We start from the raw sequence: 18,126 nt of genomic DNA on the forward strand, positions 1-18,126 counted from the left end.
TGAAAAAATGGCTCGGTGGACAGAGATTTCCAGACAACGAAGACGTCATTGCCTCTGCAAGTGCTTATTTTGAGGAACTTCCGAAAACGCACTTTTCTGAAGTCTTAAACAAACTTCCGAGAAAATATGTAGTTTCGAAACCTGGACTAACTTTCTCGGAGGAGATGTATTTTAAATACCTGGAATAACAGAATTAATTTCTAGTATAACGAAAACTTTTTATTAGCAGCCAAGTATATTGAATTTCAATTTTGAACCACACTTCCTCGTAGAAGGTGTATTTTTTATATCTGGACAACCAAGTTAAATTTTTCGTATGACGAGATTCTTATAAAAGCATCTGGGTATATAACATTTCAATTCTCAACCTAATTTCCATGGAGAGAATGTATTTTTTATACCTGGACAATCAGGGTCAATTATGAGTACAAGATCTTTTTATCATCATTCAGATATATTGAATTTCAATTTTCTATCAAACTTGCTCGAAGAAGATGTATTTTTTAAACCTGAACAACCAGGATCAAATTTTAGTACGAGGAGATCATTATAAAAGCATCCGGGTGTATGAAGTTTCAATTCTCAACCGAATTTGCTCGGAGAAGATGTATTTTTTATACCTGGACAACCAGGATCAAATTTTAATAGGACGAAAACCTTATAAAAGCATCTGCGTATATAACATTTCAATTCTTAACCACCCTTCCTTGGAGAAGAAGTAGTTTTTCTAGCAGGACAACCAAGATCAATATTTCCTCGGAGAGAATGCATTTTTTATACCTGAACAACCGGGATAAATTTTTAGTACAATACCTTTTTATTATCATCCAGGTATAATGAATTCCAATTTTCAACCATACTTCCTCGGAGAATATGTATTTTTTACACCTGGAAAAACTAGGATCAATTTTGAGTACGACAAGACCTTTTTATTATCATCCAGATACATTGAATTTCAACTGTCAATCAAACTTCCTCGAAGAAGATGTATTTCTTATACCTGGACAGCCGGGATCAAATTCTAGTACGACGAAAACATATAAAAGCATCCAGGTATATAATATTTCAAGTCTCTACCTAATTTACTTGGAGAAGATGCATTTTCTATACCTTGACAACCAGGATCAAATTTTAGTAGGACGAAAACCTTATAAAAGCATCCGGGTATATAACATTTTAATTCTAAGCCACACTTCCTCGTAGAAGATGTATTTCGTATACCTGGACAGCCAGGATCAAATTCTAGTACGACGAAAACATATAAAAGCATCCGGGTATATAACATTTCAAGTCTCTACCTAATTTACTCGGAGAAGATGTATTTTTCTATACCTTGACAACCAGGATCAAATTTTAGTAGGACGAAAACCTTATAAAAGCATCCGGATATATAACATTTCAAGTCTCTACCTAATTTACTCGGAGAAGATGTATTTTTTATACCTTGACAACCAGGTTAAAAGTGTAGTACAATACCTTTTTATTATCATCCAGGTATTTTGAATTCCAATTTTCAACCATACTTCCTCGGAGAAGATGTATTTTTTATACCTGGACAACCATGATCAATCTTGAGTACGATAAGACCTTTTTATCATCATCCAGATATATTGAGTTTCAATTTCCAATCAAACTTCCTCGGAGATGTATTTCTTATACTTGGACAACTAGGATCAATATTTAGTAAGCCGAGATCCTTATAAAAGCATCCAGCTGTATAACGTTTCAATTCTCAACCGAATTGGCTCGGAGAAGGTGTATTCTGTATACCTAGACAACCAGGATCAATTTTTAGTGCAATACCTTTTTATTATCATCCAGGTATATTGAATTCCAATTTTCAACCATACTTCCTCGGAGAAGATGTATTTTTTATACCTGGAAAACTAGGATCAATTTTGAGTACGACAAGACCTTTTTATTATCATCCAGATATATTGAATTTCAATTTTCATTTAAACTTTCTCGAAGAAGATATATTTCTTATATCTGGACAACCGGGATAAAATTTTAGTACGACGAGATCCCTATAAAAGCATCCGGCTATATAAAATTTTAATTCTAAGCCACATTTCCTCGGAGAAGATGTATTTCTTATACCTGGACAACCAGGATCAATTTTGAGCACGTAGAAATCTTTATAAGAGCATCCAGGTATATTCAATTTAAATTCTCAACCAAACTTTCTCACTTAAGATGTATTTTTGAAACTTAAACAACTTCCCTGAGTACAAATATTCGCTTATCGCCATCTGTTGCTTTATTGTGTAAAGAAACCATTTTCATTTACCGACCTTTGCGCTATTTCGCAAACAAACACCTCTCTTATATTCATAAACTGTCTGCCTGCAGTTACACGCTCTGAAGGTAACGTTCTGACAAAATTTCATTCTTCCAAATTCGAGTTCTGTAAATCGAAACCCTACCGTTCGCTCTAATCATTTGAATCATTTTAATAATAACGATTCAAATCGTCACTACAAACTTTCAGAAGGTAAAAAGTTGACATGTGCGAACACAGATACTCACACGTATCGTCTACAAAGAATTGAACATCGTGAATAATCGCAGAAATGCGTCGTGGAATGATGAAATTTAGGCTGCCCAAAATGCAAAGAAAGAAGCGTACAAGAAAACTTTGGACATCGCAGGTCTTAGCGATAAAGAAAGAAATAGACATATAAATGATTACAGACACGAAAAGAGAATACTCAAGCGATTAATTAAGGAAAGTAAAGATAAAATTAGATCAGAAGAAGAGAAGAAAATACAAACTGACTTTGAAGGAATCAACAAACTGCTTTATAAAAAAATGAAGGGAAATAAAAGTACAGAATTTGTCAAGATGAGGAATTATAATGAGAAAATGCTATATGATTTAGGCGGAACACTAGAAGCTTTCAGATACTATTTTAGGGGACAATTAGGAGATGAAGTTATAGGGCGCCATAACTGCGATGTAGAACACGATTCATTAGAAAACTCAATTCAGAAAGTCTTTGTCACTGAGGTTAGGAATATAATCAAGAACTTGAAAAACGGCAAGGCTGCCGGGGTAGAGGGTGTTAACGCTGAAATGCTTACACACGGTGGCGAGTACATACCACATAGACTGTGCGAATTGATAAATTTATGTTTCGAGATGGGAGACGTCCAAGACGATTGGAAAAAAGCTATTATCGTACCAATATACAAAAGAAAGGGAGATAAAAGCGACTGCAATAATTACAGAGGAATTAGCTTATTGAGTATATCAAAAATACTTATTCACAGGGTAATGAAAATAACAGAAGAACATATTTGTGAAGTGCAAAGTGGTTTTATGCCAGGAAGGTCATGTGTGGATCAAATATTTAGCTTAAGGCAAATCACCAGCAAGCCACCGAAGTCCCTCAATTGGAAGATATGACTAACTGATGGCCGGGTGTTTTGGGAAAAATGAACAGATGCAAATAACTGGAAAGCTTCAGGTCCGGACATGATGCACACATTCTGGTACAAGTATCTGACGAGTGTGCATCTTGCGTTGGCAAGGTGTTTTCAGAAGATCATTGAGCACCCAGATCTGACACCAGCCTTTATGCTCCAGGGTACTACCTATTTGTTACAAAAAAAAAAAAAACAGATGCTCAAAATCCATCTGACTTTAGACGGATAGCCTATATTCCAATAATTTATAAATGTCTTACAGCTATCATTGCAGATAAGGTATATTCTCATTGAGACGAGAATGACATTCGTACAGAAGAACAAAAAGGATGTTGTAAAAACTCGCGAGGCTATAAAGATCTAGTAACTATAGACGCCGTTAAAATAACTCAAGCTCGTAAGCATCAAAGGAACTTACACATGGCGTACATTGAATGCAAGCAAGCGTTTCCTTCCGTGCCGCATGACTATTTGCTTGAAGTCTTAAAACTTTACAAAACACGCCCACGCATTATTGACTTTCTAATCCATGTGATATGACTTTGGGGTACAAGAATCAAGTATTTTGATCATGCACAACCAAGCATAACTAGATCAATACGCTTTACGACGGGTATATTTCAAGGAGAATCCTTCAGCGCACTATGGTTCTATTTAGCTTTCAATCCATTGAGCAAAACACTAAACAGCATGTCTCATGGGTTCAGAATTTATGACAATGAGGATGGTCATCCAGTGACCCATCTTCTGTACATGGATGACCTTGAAGTTGTACGCTAGTTCAGCCCAGAAACTGCAGCAGATGATCGATGTCACAAATCAGTTTTCGAATGATATTCATATTGATTTCGGACTAGATAAATGCAGAACAGTGCATTTAGTCAGAGGGGAATTATGACCGCAGAGTTAGAGAACGAGTTCGAAAATGACATCGAGGCAATGGCTGCAAGCGAAACATATAAATATCTGGCTATTCTTTAATCTAAGGGTATTCAGCATATGATAGTTAAGAAAAGCCTAACGACTGCCTAAACTACGAGACTCTGCCTGATTATGAAGACTTCTCTCAGTTCGAAAAATAAAATCAGGCCAATCAACGTTTATGCTATCCCTGTCCTCACATACGACTTCGGGCTTACCAATGGTCTAACACCGACCTTGAAGAGCAAAACACAATCGTCCACGTAGAAATGACGAAGCACCGAATGTACCACATTAAATCAGCGATCAAAAGGTTAGTTCTACCACAACTTATACGAGGTAGGGGCGTTGTAGATGTCAAAAAACGGTGTAAACCACAAGTTATACAGTTACGAGACTATTTCAACAGCAAACGAGATTTTTGCACGTTACAGAATGATCGGCAAGGCGGATCTTCACTACACGCCCTTGAATTTATCCTCAGATGGGGTCTTGAATATCAGGGCAGAAACCATACAGGAATTGGAAACGCAATGGGAGAAAGAACCTATCCACGGCGAGCATCCCAAAAAGTTCGATCAATATGAAGTGGATATTTGGTTGACTAGTGTCGAATATGTGGAGATACTAACGAATCCATCGAGCTCATTATTCATGGATGTCGCGAGATGGCTCAGTAAAAATATAAGCACAGACATGATGATGTAGCGGGCATTATATATACATCAACATTTTGCCCTAAACCTAGGACTCTTAAAAGAATGGATGCTTTTCTATAGATAGATTTCAATGTCCGTTTTAGAAACGAAGGTTATGTTTTATATTGGGATGTTGCTATCCAAACGGATCATTAAATCCAGGCCAATGGACCTGACATCGTCATGCAAGAAAAAAATGAGGAAGAGTGCATCATTGACATTGCTTGTCCACTTAATCTAAGTTTGCAGTCAACCTATACAACCAAGATTCACAAGTATAGCAAGTTGAGTCAAGAAGTAAAGACCATATAGAGGAATGTGAATCATGCATCTAATCATCCTATTGTGATTTCGGCTACAGGCAATGTGCACGCAAGATGTACTGAACATCTTGAACATTTAGGGGTCAGAAGAGTATTGGAAGCAGCTCAGAAGGCGGTTTAGTTAAACACTTGTCGGATTGTAAGAAACTTTCTTGATCAGCAGGAGTCAGGCGACTAAAAACCTGTGGAGTGGCACATGGTAGCTCTAAGAAAGCATTCAGAGGTGACTGTTGTCTTCTCCAACGCTCACGGCCGCTCGTAATTCTAGACTTTAGAACATCAGCACAGGAGGTTTCAAGCATCGTGTTAGATTGACTTATAACATCCTAATCGCATCAGTCACTTGACTTAGTCCGTGGCTATGATGTACAACCGGGTTCAGTAGAGTAAAATTTTGAATAAAATAATAATAATAAATAAGCCTCGGTTGCTCCGTTGGTTAGACGCTCGGACTTCAACTTAGATGTCCGAGGTTCGATCCCTGAGCCGCTATCTCCAGACATTTTTCTATGTACCTTTACTAATGTTCTGGTGGTTCGAAACCCACTTTAAGCTGTAGGTCTCTTCATCGTGTACTTGACTGCAACCCATTCCATCACTGATAGGGTAAAACCAGGCTTTGTCCAATATATCAGGGCACACAGCTCTCATCAGATTACTTGATTGCATTATAAAATGCGTCCGTGACTGATGATATACCGGTACAGTCCAGTGCAAAAACTATTCCAAAAATATAAAAATCCAAAACTAACCAAAAATGCCTTCGGCATGTTGTGCAGTGACCATCTTAAGCCTGTGACATCTTTTTTAATATTAATATTATATAATATAATATACAAATGCAAAAACATCGTTTTAAATAGTCGAAACAACTCTGGAGGGACATGCAGAGATTACATGAACGTTGTGTCAAGATGCATCCGGAATGTGCTCATAAAACGCCTCAGCATTTAAGAGATCAGGTACCCTTTTTACGCAAAGGGGGGTATGAAGCTCTTTATCAGCAAGAAGAAAACCAAAAGGCCTCCAGCAAATATACCACCCGTTCCTGAGTAAGACTCGCTAGCGTATTGCACAGCTTCATCTTAAAATTACAACGACAACACGTCTTGCATTGAATGTTCAGTGCGTGATTCAGGAAAATTCCACTTTTTCTACGAATCTTTTCCGTCTGTTCAATAAGCATCACGTGTAGTTGAAAATCCCTCTAGTCGATAAGATATTTAAATCTCCTGGGAATAAATATATCGAGATAATTATCAGCTAAATGAATACGCCCCATATATCTCACTCTTTCGTAACTTTTGCTAGAGGCTACGGATGCAACGTCCAAAGGAGGAGTGTCCATTAATTAATGCCTAAGAAGTAAGGAAAGTTATCGCTAAAACTAAGAAATTTTCAACTCCACGGCTCCAGAATCGTATATTTACTACTTTCATAAATGGAGAAAACCCTATTCCGCATTGGGTAGTGGAAGGACGCACGGCACTAACCCCTAAGAACGGATATTTGTCAAGTCCAAAGTCCTATTGGCTCAGAGCTTGCTTAACATAGGCTACAAGATAGTCACTGGCATCTTTAAAGATAAGATATAAAAATCTATCGAGCCGGTATGGAGTGCAATAGTTGAAGAATATTGACGCAAGAGAGTGCTGGCAGATGGCAGGGAGAAAATTTTCATATAAAGTAGTATTACCCAAGACTCGATCAGTTCTCGACGCGAAATGTGCATGGCTTGAATTGAGTACCGGAAGACATTCGATAACATGAACCATAAGCTACTTTTCAAGCAGTCTAAGTCCGATAATTTGCTGCATCTCCTCTTGCCAATTTTTCCATGGACGACCTCAAACTCTTTGTTTCTATAAAAGAGGACCTTAACATCCTTATGGCGGTGGTAAATAAGTACTCTAAAGCGACTGGAATGAGCTTTGGACTGGACAAGCAGGCCTGCGTCCACCTACACAATGGAACAATAGAAACTACATCATCGTGTGACAATCAGGATGTTCATCTCATAGATGGAAATAACATTCACCATCTTGTTAATGGAGAAACATATGCATACCTTAGGATAACGCAAGCGGAAACCCAAAATGTGCGTGTGTTAAAAATGGCCCTTGAAAAACGTTATTCCCAAATTCTCAGAAAAAATGTGGGTTTCCGATTTATCTGGGAAGTTAAAATCCAGGCGATCAATTTTCAAGTCATTCCTACCCTGCTCTACGCATTTGGTTCAGTAAAATGGAACGTCAATGAGTTCAAGCAACTTGAGCAAACACACGCAAGATGATGATTATCCATCGGAATCAACAATCAATCATGTAGTTAGTTATCTTTAAGTTCAGCTAGAGTGCACAACAACTTTAGAGGTGGGTAAGCTAGCACTTACCTGGTTGAAGAGAAAGTTGATGACAATGTCCAACGTGTGGAGATAGGGTGGGAGTGATAAAAAAAGATTCATTTTGTCCAAAAATGACATTTTTTGTTTTGAGGCGGGAGTATGATCTTTTCGAACGATGCTCTTATATAATTTCGATTGAACTTCGCTTCAGAGAAGTTCGTTTGATCGATTATTTATATTTCGAGCCTTGTTCTCAAGATGATAGTATTAACCATGTAGAGGTTTACAGAGAGAGGGTCGTAACTTTTTCTTTGGTTTTTTTATTAGTTTCTATAAAGGTATAAAAATATAACTCTTAACCGCGCAACTACAATTTTTTGGACTTGAATTAGTTATATAATATTTAAAGATTTTTCTCAATGTTAGGATATATGTTACGAGCGAATGTTGGAATTAAAATTCTTTTTGAATTAATGTGATACCAAGCGCAAGGCTAGAACGAGCCAACTTACGAAAGAAGAAATTAAAGATTTTCAAAATAATTCTAATTAAAATTGATTCCCCACGAAATGATGCTTCCTTATTTTTCACAAGCATATAACTCTACTTCTGCGAATTAACAAATTGTATAAGAGTGAATTATGTACAGCCAGAAGGAAGGAAAGTACGACCAATGTCAACATATTTGCATACGCGAGAGCACCACGCTTACTCTCTCTTTCTCGCCCACGCCTAAACGTATCGATATCCCTCAGGCTTCACACGCGGTCTTGCTTTCTTTTCTTCCTCTACATATTCTTATATGTAACCAAGCTATGTACGATGTTCACGAATATAGTTCATTGTACCTGAACCACTCTACTTTCTTCCTCTCTCCGTCTTCCCACCCTCTTTCTACATAAGTATGTCCTTCAACAACACACATTGACTGCTGTACAGACTGACAGCGAGAGCACGTGGTAAGATTCAAAACAATACCATGCGTTCACGCAGAAAACGAGCAAATGCCAAATGCCTAGTTCGCTCAGTCAAGGGTCGGATGTAATAAATACCCAATATTGAGTTGAAAATTCCAACCTGCTTCGATTTCGATGCAAGTTGAAATTTAAAATTATTCTTTGAAATACGAAAAGAGCTCAAAGCACTTTACTCATTTAAAGTTCCATCGAGTATTCTGCTTCGTAAATACAATATTCAAGCAAGGCATTTGGCAATACCAAGTTCTCACACACAAAAATTCAAGCTAAGAAAAATACAGCACATAGTTCCTTTTTCAATCAAAAATTGCGCAGTTTTGCAAATATCCCTACCTAACTCCCCCCTGAATTATGAACTATAAACGTGCAACGAATAAATTCTCAACACGTGAGTCGTCGCATCCTATCCCGAAGTTCAGTTCGTTCACGAGAATATACTTTTCTCGGGCCGGTAACGGGAACAAGTCGCGGTGTTGATCGAGTGGTCGATTAATTCGGTCCGCGATCCGGACGTTAAAATTAAACTCTATTCGACGGGAGGCAAGACCGTCTGTTTGTCGAGATCCGGATTCCGCTGGAACGTTGAGAGACAAATTCTCAACACGTAAGTCATCGCATCCTATCCCGGAGTTCAATTCGTTCACGACACTATACTTTTCTCGGCCCGGTAACGGGAGTGAGTCGCGGTGCTGATCGAGTGGTCGATCAAGTGGGTCCGCGATCCGGACGCTCAAATTAATCTCTACTCGACGTGAGGCAGGACCGTAACGGGAACGAGTCATCGTCGACACCTATCCCGGAGTTCAGTTCGTTCACGAGACTATCCTTTTCTCGGGCGGGATCGGTAGTGCTTTGATCTCGTATCCTATCCCGCCTGCTTAAAACGAAATTAGAAGCTTAGAAAGTATTACTCCCACTCGAATCTCAAAACGAGATGGAGTAATAATCTCGGAAGGCGTAGATTTTCTCTGATAAATTCTAGACTCATTATCTATTATTTATAAAAGAAAATCTGAGAAAGTGACAGGTGTTCGCGTGTATTGTTGACAGGGAAGACCAAGGGCGTATCTTTCCTTCTGGTTCTCTCTAGCCCCTTTAACAAATGAGCGGTAGTTTAAGTTTTTGTTCTTGGTAAGTAGTATCGAACCAATTTTGTACCTTTTTTATGTGACACATTCTAGCCATTGTAGGACGTGCCCCCTTTCACACCATTTTGTTTTCCGATGGCATTGTTCTATTTTTTATTCTAATAAATTCAGTGTCAACAGGGACAACAAATCTCAGTCCGACAGTGAGGGTAGCAACCCACAAAAATAATTAAAGGGAAGACGAGCTTCACTCGTCATACCTTCAGTTTAGAGGAAGCCTCCCCCGGGTACAATTCTACTTTATTTCAGGCCACATCGTTACTCGGAAGACAGACAGCACATTTCTCTTTGTTTCTCCTCTTTCATGGTGATGTCGAAATGTTTGTAAGTTCATTCGTACGCGACAAACTGATGGCGGCAGCGGTGGGGCCTACCCTTGCAGTTCACCCCATTCAGCTACGCTACTAGTAACTTTTGTTATTAGCCAGCCGAAAGAAATTTGAAAATTCTCATTTTTATTGAATATACTATTTATTATTTGCAATTATGGCAGCAATGCCCTAACTTGAATAATCAGATGAATCTTTTGCAAGAGTAGTCCGAAATTGAATCAAAAACCCACGCGTTAATTTGCTAGGGGACCCCGCTTTAGTTAGCTCGGTATTTTCAATTTGACAATTTTCCGCTTTTACCGGAATGTTGAAACTCGTTTGAAGGATTCTTCTGATTATTATTCTAAATGTGACTGATATCTCTCAAAGTCACGCACACTAATAAGGCTTGACTCACATGCTCACGCGTTAAATTGCTAGAGTATTGCCAAATCAAATAAAAAACGCACGCGTTACCGTGCTAGGGGACCTCGTTTTAATTAGCTCGGTATTTTTTATTTGGCCATGTTTCGCTGATCCAGCGAGACATTGGACGTTTGGTTCAAGAACTACTTTTGTGCGGACTACCGTAATCGATAAACACATTAATAATCAGAAAAATTTCAAGACATTGAGTACTTCTAAGTCAAAACGAAAACCCACGCGTTAATTTTTGAGGGGACCTCGCTTTAATTAGCTCGGGATTCTTAACTTAGAAATTATTTCACTTTCTGTGAAGTCATTGAAACTGTTCTCGAAAGTTTTTGCTGGCTATTTTAAGCTGCGCACAGTCATAAGGCTTGAATAACATACTCACGCTCTAATTTTCTAGAGTATTACCAAATAAAATCAAAAATCCACGCGTTAATTTGCTAGGGAACCTCGCTTTAAGTAGCTCGGTATTTTTGATTGGGCCATGTTTCATTAATTCAGCGATACATTGGACGTTTGATTCGAGAACTATTTTTGTGCGTACTACCATAACTGGTAGGGCAAAATATTACCGTAGTGAAAACCTAGGGTTGTGAACGCAAATCGGTTGTTTTTGTAACCCCTAAGATTCCTAAGGAAATTCTAAAGCTTCAGGAACTTGAGACTCAGAAGTTTACTAGTCACGACTAATGTTCATCCTTTTTCGAGGGATTATTGAACCAGACGGAAGCCTGAATTAGGCTCTCCAAACAAACTCAGCCGAAAAACCTCGAAAATCTCCCCGGTAATTCCAAGGACCAATAATCTCTTAGGAGCCTCTGCGACTAAGGGTCTCGATTTAACCAAGTGAAGGAGAACCCTAAGCATTTAGCAGAATTCTACCTTTTCATTTGCTCTTTTGAACAGGGTTTCAAAAACTTGAATAAAAAATTTAAAAAAAAAACATGTTAGTTAACTGTGATTTAGTTTCTTAAAGGGATAATGTTACCGTAAAGTCTGACTTGAAAATAACTTTCTATTCCGGCTCGGTAAGCTTCCAGCTCCATGAGTGTATATGAGGCGTAAGACCCGTTGCTTATGTCGAAGATTTAAGCGAACTGTTATTTTTTACATAGATGAGAAACACTGAAAAGTCGAACCAAAATAATTTAACCTTGATCCGCATTTGATCCAGATGGAAAAGTGGTACCGTGAAGTCTGAATCCAAAAACTCATTTCCATTTTGACTCGGTAAGCTTTCAGCTCGGTGAATGTATGTAAGACCTGGGCTCCGTTGCTCATTTTGAAGAGAAAGCGCACCAATATTTCCCTCACGGACGACCCCGTAAATAAAAAAGGGGGTCCAGATTAAGGATACTTCATTTTGGCCCGGAACCCAAACGTGCCTGTCCTAGTAATAAACTTGGACCCAGAAGAGACTCAACAACGAAGACGCGCTGTCCGAGAAGAAAACCACCTCGACCGCGCAATCGAAAACGCATCTGCTGCAACTCTTGAGAACGGTGACTTTTCAGATAATGACACGATTATCCTAGATCCAGAAATCGAATCGCTGAACTGAAGATCCCTGTGCAAGCTTAACGATATCAAGTTAGAGTACCGGAAATAAAAATTCCGGTGTGGCGCATCCCTAGAATCTATCGGATGTCACTGGTCTAGGTTCTTAGTCGCTCCAGGATCAGATTTCAATCTGATACAAATTAAAAGCCTAATACCCCAGTTGAAATATGAGCCCAACAAGGCAGTACTGTTGACAGGAATACACCCGGAACCCGTAGTGACGATTGGGATAATCAATATTGCACTATTCAGCAATTCTGTAGAATTCCATATTATGAAAAATGACTTCCCAATATCTTCTGATGGAATCACTGGAAGACCATATTTGCGACAAGAACAAGCTCAAATATCTTTTTGGCGCAACTTATTGGTCACTATATCGAACCCGATCAATCCAATTCCATTTGTCGACGAAGAGTCCCAATCAGCCCGGACGTCTCTCAAACATGAAATCAAGCCCTTCGTCAGAATTCTAAAGATTAAGGCCAGAATGAGACCTAGTAGAAGAAGCCGTTCCTACCCAACAAGGAGTCTGCCACGTGCTTGCCATCAATACCCGAGAAGATGTAGAGATGGAAATACCTGTTCAAGAAGTCCTGCCTTACGACTTCATCGAGCCACCCGACAAGGAATCCACCAATTCCAAATCCGAGTACTTAATAAAAGACTTGCGAAAAGAAATGGGAAGCTCTTACTCGGACCATGTCAGGAGGATCAAGGATAGTTTACGCATTCTAAATTTAACACCAGAAGAAAGCAGGTACGTTCGGTATATTCGACTTTCGTGCCATTATTGAAAAGGTTATAGAACATGCTTATCCCTTGCCTAATATTACGGACATCTTAGACCACTTAGGAGAAGCTCAGTATTTTTCGGTTCTCGATCTGGCCAGCGGTTTCCACCAAGTTGAAACTCATCCCGATGATAGGATTTAAACAGCGTTCTCCACGCCTCGGTGACATTTTGAATACTTGCGCATGCCCATGGGGTTCAAAAACGCTCCGGCCACGTTCCAACGGTTGGACACAGTACTAAAAGGCACGCATGGCACCGAAGTCTGCGTCTACCTGGACGATATCGTGGTTCACTTTAAGGATCTAGAGGAACACGATTTGAAAATCAGAAGGTTGCTGTATCGATTAAGAGCAGCCAACCTAAAGCTTCAGCCCGACAAGTGCGAATTTCTGCAGAAGGAAGTAGCCTACCTTGGCCATATCATTAGCCATGAGGGATTGAAACCGAACCCAGTCAAAATAGAGGCCATAAAGAACTTTCCTCGCCCAAAAAAAGTACGCAATATCCGACAATTTCTTGGCCTGTCTGCATATTATCGAAGTTTTAGCCAGTATTATCCAGTACTACGCGAAAATCGCTAAGCCATTGACCGATCTCCTCAAGAAAGACGCTGAGTGGAACTGGGGGCAAGCCAAGAATGATGCCTTTTACAAACTTTGCGATTCCCTTTGTAGTGAACCAATTCTGAGATACCCTAATTTTAGGAAAATCTTTAAATTGACCATCGACGCCTTAAGTCACGCCGCTGGAGCCATATTGACAGAAGGGAAGGAAGGATTCGATATGCCCGTGGCCTACTTCTCGAAGGCGATGAACAGCTATCAAGAAAGGTATCCCAAAGAGGAACAAGAATGCTTGGCCATTACTCTGGCCCTGGAACACTTTCGGCCCTACTTATATGGTCGAGAATTTATACTTGCTTGTGATCAAGAGCCAGTCCACTCGATGGGCCATATAAATAATCCAGGGGTCAGGCTGCTACATTGGCAACATAAAAGAGGAAATTACCAATACACGTTTGAATACAAACAAGGAAAGCTAAATAGGGAAGCACAAGCGCTGTCGGAAAATCCTCATGATGACCCTCACGAAATTCCGGAAGTAAATAAAGACCGCCACGCAGTTCCCCTGAAATCAAAAACCATGGGAGAGCCCGCAAATCCTCATACGCTTCAACAAGGGATTTATGCGCTAACGGATAATCAGAAGGTACTTGTCCCGACACGAGCAGGGGCATCCAAGGAAGGCCCCGAAAAAGAAAGCAACCTCCCTGCCTCATCCCAGGAGAAAGCCTCTGCTGGTCCGTGAATGGTGAAACCAGCAATATCAAGGACAGCAACCTTTAAGTCTACGAAGAGAGAGGAAGACGTTCCTCCGCAGTCCATGTCTAAACCCCGTCTAGACTAGACACCTAGACAACCCTAGACAACTAGGGTGCCAGTCGCCAAGGACGAATCGTCGACCGAACCCTATTCGGACGACGAAGAATCTGACTCTTCAGACGCCCCTACCAAGCGCCTTGACACTCAAGACCAGTGGAAGCGCAGACCCAGGAAGGGACGATACAACACCTACTCCATCATCGTGAAAAGACAGCATGTGTATAATGTCGACTGGAAGGATGTGATCACAGCACTGAACCACCTTCGCACTGCGCTAGAACAGGACAACCAAACAACCTATAGACAGGCCAATTGGGGAGACGCCCTAGGCTCGTCGATTTTTCAGGGTAGTAATATTACCATTACCCTCTGCCATGGGACGGTGGAAGTGCCATCCCTCGAATTAAGGGAGAGAATCATGGCCGAATATCACGGCAGCCTAATCGGGGGCCACAAGGGCGTAACTAAGACCTATCGACGCATCAGGGAAAAGTACTATGTTTTCTTATAATACGTCAGTACATGAAGTGACTAATTTCACACCCTACGAATTGGTATTTGGTCGAGTAGCGAGGACACCGAGCTCCTTGCCCTAAGGTGAAGCACTCAAAACCTATGGTTCTTACCTACGTGATCTGATAGTACGGCTTTCCGAAATTCAGAAATTCGCAGCCACCAACTTAATCAAAGCAAAGGTCACTTCTAAAGAATCATACTATCGTAAGGCTCGGCCTTTGAACGGAAAAATCGGGGATCAAGCCCACGTCTTTAAGGAAGTGCGAGATGGAAAATTGGACAGCAGGGCCACGGGCCCTTATACGGTAGTCGGATTCACTGAGAACAACAACTCGATTCTTGAAATCGAAGCGGGCGAGCTTCAAACATAAGGATAAGCTTAGCGTCGTCCGCTGATAAACTCAGATAAATCTTGAGGAAGAATCTGAAGACAGAATATGCACTCCTCTTTTTTTCCCCTTCCCCTTTCTCTTGCCCTCATCCTGTAATCAATCACAAGGGGCAGGGATTGCTACATCTCATAGTTCTCGAATAATCAAGGGCCTGTCCTGTCTTGGAGTTTCTCTTACTCTCGAAATCTAATTCATACTATTTTTAGGTACAAGATGGTGAACATATGGTCTTAATTCTCCTGCTCCCCCTTATCGCTTCGGAAGGTCCCGACCCCATCCCGTATAGGGACACTCCTCTCAAGACCAGCACAGGGGTGTACTACGAACACCTGGGACCAATGAGACGAGTTGCTGGAACATTGAGAGTCACTGTGTTTCTAGACCTACACAAAATCCAAAGACCCTTAGAATCATACCAGAAAAGATTCCAGACCCCAGCAGACCAGTGCCAGCCCGAATTCGGGCTATTCTACCTGCAGATCATCACGGACTACGGTCTCGAAGCCAAATACCTTGTAGCCGAAGGCCTAAGAGAGAAGATTTCCAGGCATGCCACGGAGCTGAAGAAGCGTACCCACAAGGCGATACTCCCCAGGCTGCCGATGAAAATGAGGAGCAGAAGAGCACAGCCCTTACTAGGAATCGTAGGAGGGCTGATCGGACCCATAGCAGGCCTTATGACATACAGCGACGGTGAGGCCAGTTAGAGCCGTTAGAACCTGTTAATCGGTACATTCAGGACCATCATCCTAAGGTCCAATTCCATGTCCCTGGACCTCAAGTGGACCTAGAAGAACTGTCTACCGTAGCCACCGTCACGACCATTTATAAGAGAGAAATTCTAAGCGTACTAGTGGATATTCCATTACTGGAACGGACCTGTTATCTAACATACTAGTTACACCCACTACCAGTATCTCAATCGGTACTGGGAAATGGTCTCGGAAGCGCATATATTCTTCGGAAATTCTCTCACATCGCCGTTGGAGAATCCCAACGAAGCTACATTCTACTGGATATCTAACGCTTAGAGTCTTGCAAAAGGACCCCTTATTACAGGATCTGCACTGATAATTCACCCGCCCGAGAGAATTTTGCCTACCAAACCTGCGGAAGCGAGCTGCTGCTCAATCCTTCAACTATGGCTCTATGAAGGTGCGACATTCGGGTAACTTATAATGAGTCGGAATGGGTCCCCATCACATCCCTGAATGGATGACTTTACTTCTTGGCTGAACCCCGCTCTGCCGAGTTAAAGTGTCCCAACCAAACCAAGATCCTAATCAACTTGAAGGGGATCGGCCTGATGCAGATCGCACCTGGATGTCATCTCAAGACACAAGGAAAAACGCTCTACGGTATGACAAGCAGGTCCGGCTCAGTGGAGGTCATTTACGAACCTCTCTTCCACCTTACTCTGACCAACATGTGGCCACTCCTTAAAGAATACGGAGAACGCAAAACGAGAAGCGAAAATGAAAACCAGCACCAGGACAATGACCCCCACAAGGACGAAGTCTTTCGCGCCAATGCAAAATCCCTGGAAGATTTGGAGGAGCAAATCAACGAAATGAACTCGCTACACCAAGGCAAGTCCCACTACTAGGGCTACTCTTGGACACGACCTGATATGGTCATTATATGTTGCAAAAACCACCCAAGGGACTGCAACTATAACATATGAAGGCAACAGTCCAGCTCCCCACGCAAACGTTACAACCGTACTGAAAAAACACTATGTATATCGTATGCAAAAGTATGCATGTATGTGTTGACGAACGTGAGTACGAACTAAGAAATACCAACCTTTAGTTTTCACGACCCGCTGCATGAAGCTAGATTTCAATTTCGCCTGGGAAACAATTCAAGGAGAAAAGAGCAAGGGAGTTCAGAATGAGAATTCACGTTGCTACCTTTTATCAATACCTATTCAGACAAGCAGAAGTACATGCAGGCACAAGTGTGCACACCCGCATACTCTTGTATATACATATGCGTATGTGCATGTCCGCATGTGCATGCATGGGAATGTATTTTCTGGATCTGCCCTCCCTCCTTTCCGCCTTGAATGAAAACTGCAGAAAGAGACGATCTTTTCATGATACATTTAAATTAGGAAGAAAAAGGGAGTTTCATATAACAATCAAATGTATTAACGAAATGGGATGATAAATTGTCCTGCAAAAACTCAACTGAGAGAGAGAGAGAGAGAGAGAGAGAGATTTTTGGAGAGAAGAGTTCTCTACCCAAATGCGAAAGGCCAGTTCAATTCATCTTTTGGCATAACATTCACTTTATTATGAGCATATGAGTTTATCTTATAAAGTAAAAAATCTTTTTTTTTTAATTCGATTTTATAAATTGACTAATAAACTTACCTTCTATTATTCTCAGAATAGTCACTAAAAACGAAAAAAGGTGGTTGGAACAATTTCCTAGTTAGAAAAAAATATGTGAAGAGCAGAATAAAATTCAAAACGAAGCCTTCAAAGTATTTAAGATTAAATTGCAAATCAAACCATTTAAAGTGGAATTTTCCGGAACACTGAGCATTTTAAACCTATAACTTAACCATTTAAAATCAGCTATATCAAGTTAAAATGAAACATTCGGAACTTGGATTCAAAAATAAAAAATTTTGTTATTAGGCATAGATTAACCAAAAACTGAAACGCCGGCTCCGGCTGGTAGACAGAACTGAAACAAAAAAAGGAGGGTGGGGATAAGTTTCCAAAAATGAAGATTTATTTTCTATTAACAAGAAAATTTGTCACGAAGCGCATGAATTCCCAACCAACTACTTTAACTTCTGAATAACAAAATAAAAATTAATAAAAATAACTTAAAATCTTTTAAATTCATCGGAATTACTTCAAACAAATTATTTTTCTTTTTCC

General features: G+C 40.3%; 1 protein-coding gene across 3 annotated transcripts in view; it reads right to left on the reverse strand.

Annotated features, from left to right (window-relative positions):
* Window positions 1–18,126, reverse strand: part of LOC117174079 (ubiquitin domain-containing protein 1) — a 305,357-nt gene that overhangs the window by 189,625 nt on the left and 97,606 nt on the right. The window contains exon 4 of one of the 3 annotated variants that reach the window (XM_033362759.1): window positions 1,711–1,770. The exons of 1 other annotated variant lie outside the window; for it this stretch is intronic. In XM_033362759.1, the coding sequence (XP_033218650.1) occupies window positions 1,726–1,770 (45 nt within the window). In that variant the 3' untranslated portion in view covers window positions 1,711–1,725. Of the gene's footprint in view, window positions 1–1,710; window positions 1,771–17,869; window positions 17,927–18,126 lie in introns of those variants that run through there. One more of the 3 variants, XM_033362760.1, reaches the window with a different exon arrangement.

This window comes from Belonocnema kinseyi, chromosome 6, assembly GCF_010883055.1.
Source record: "Belonocnema kinseyi isolate 2016_QV_RU_SX_M_011 chromosome 6, B_treatae_v1, whole genome shotgun sequence".
Taxonomy (NCBI): Eukaryota; Metazoa; Arthropoda; class Insecta; order Hymenoptera; family Cynipidae; genus Belonocnema; species Belonocnema kinseyi.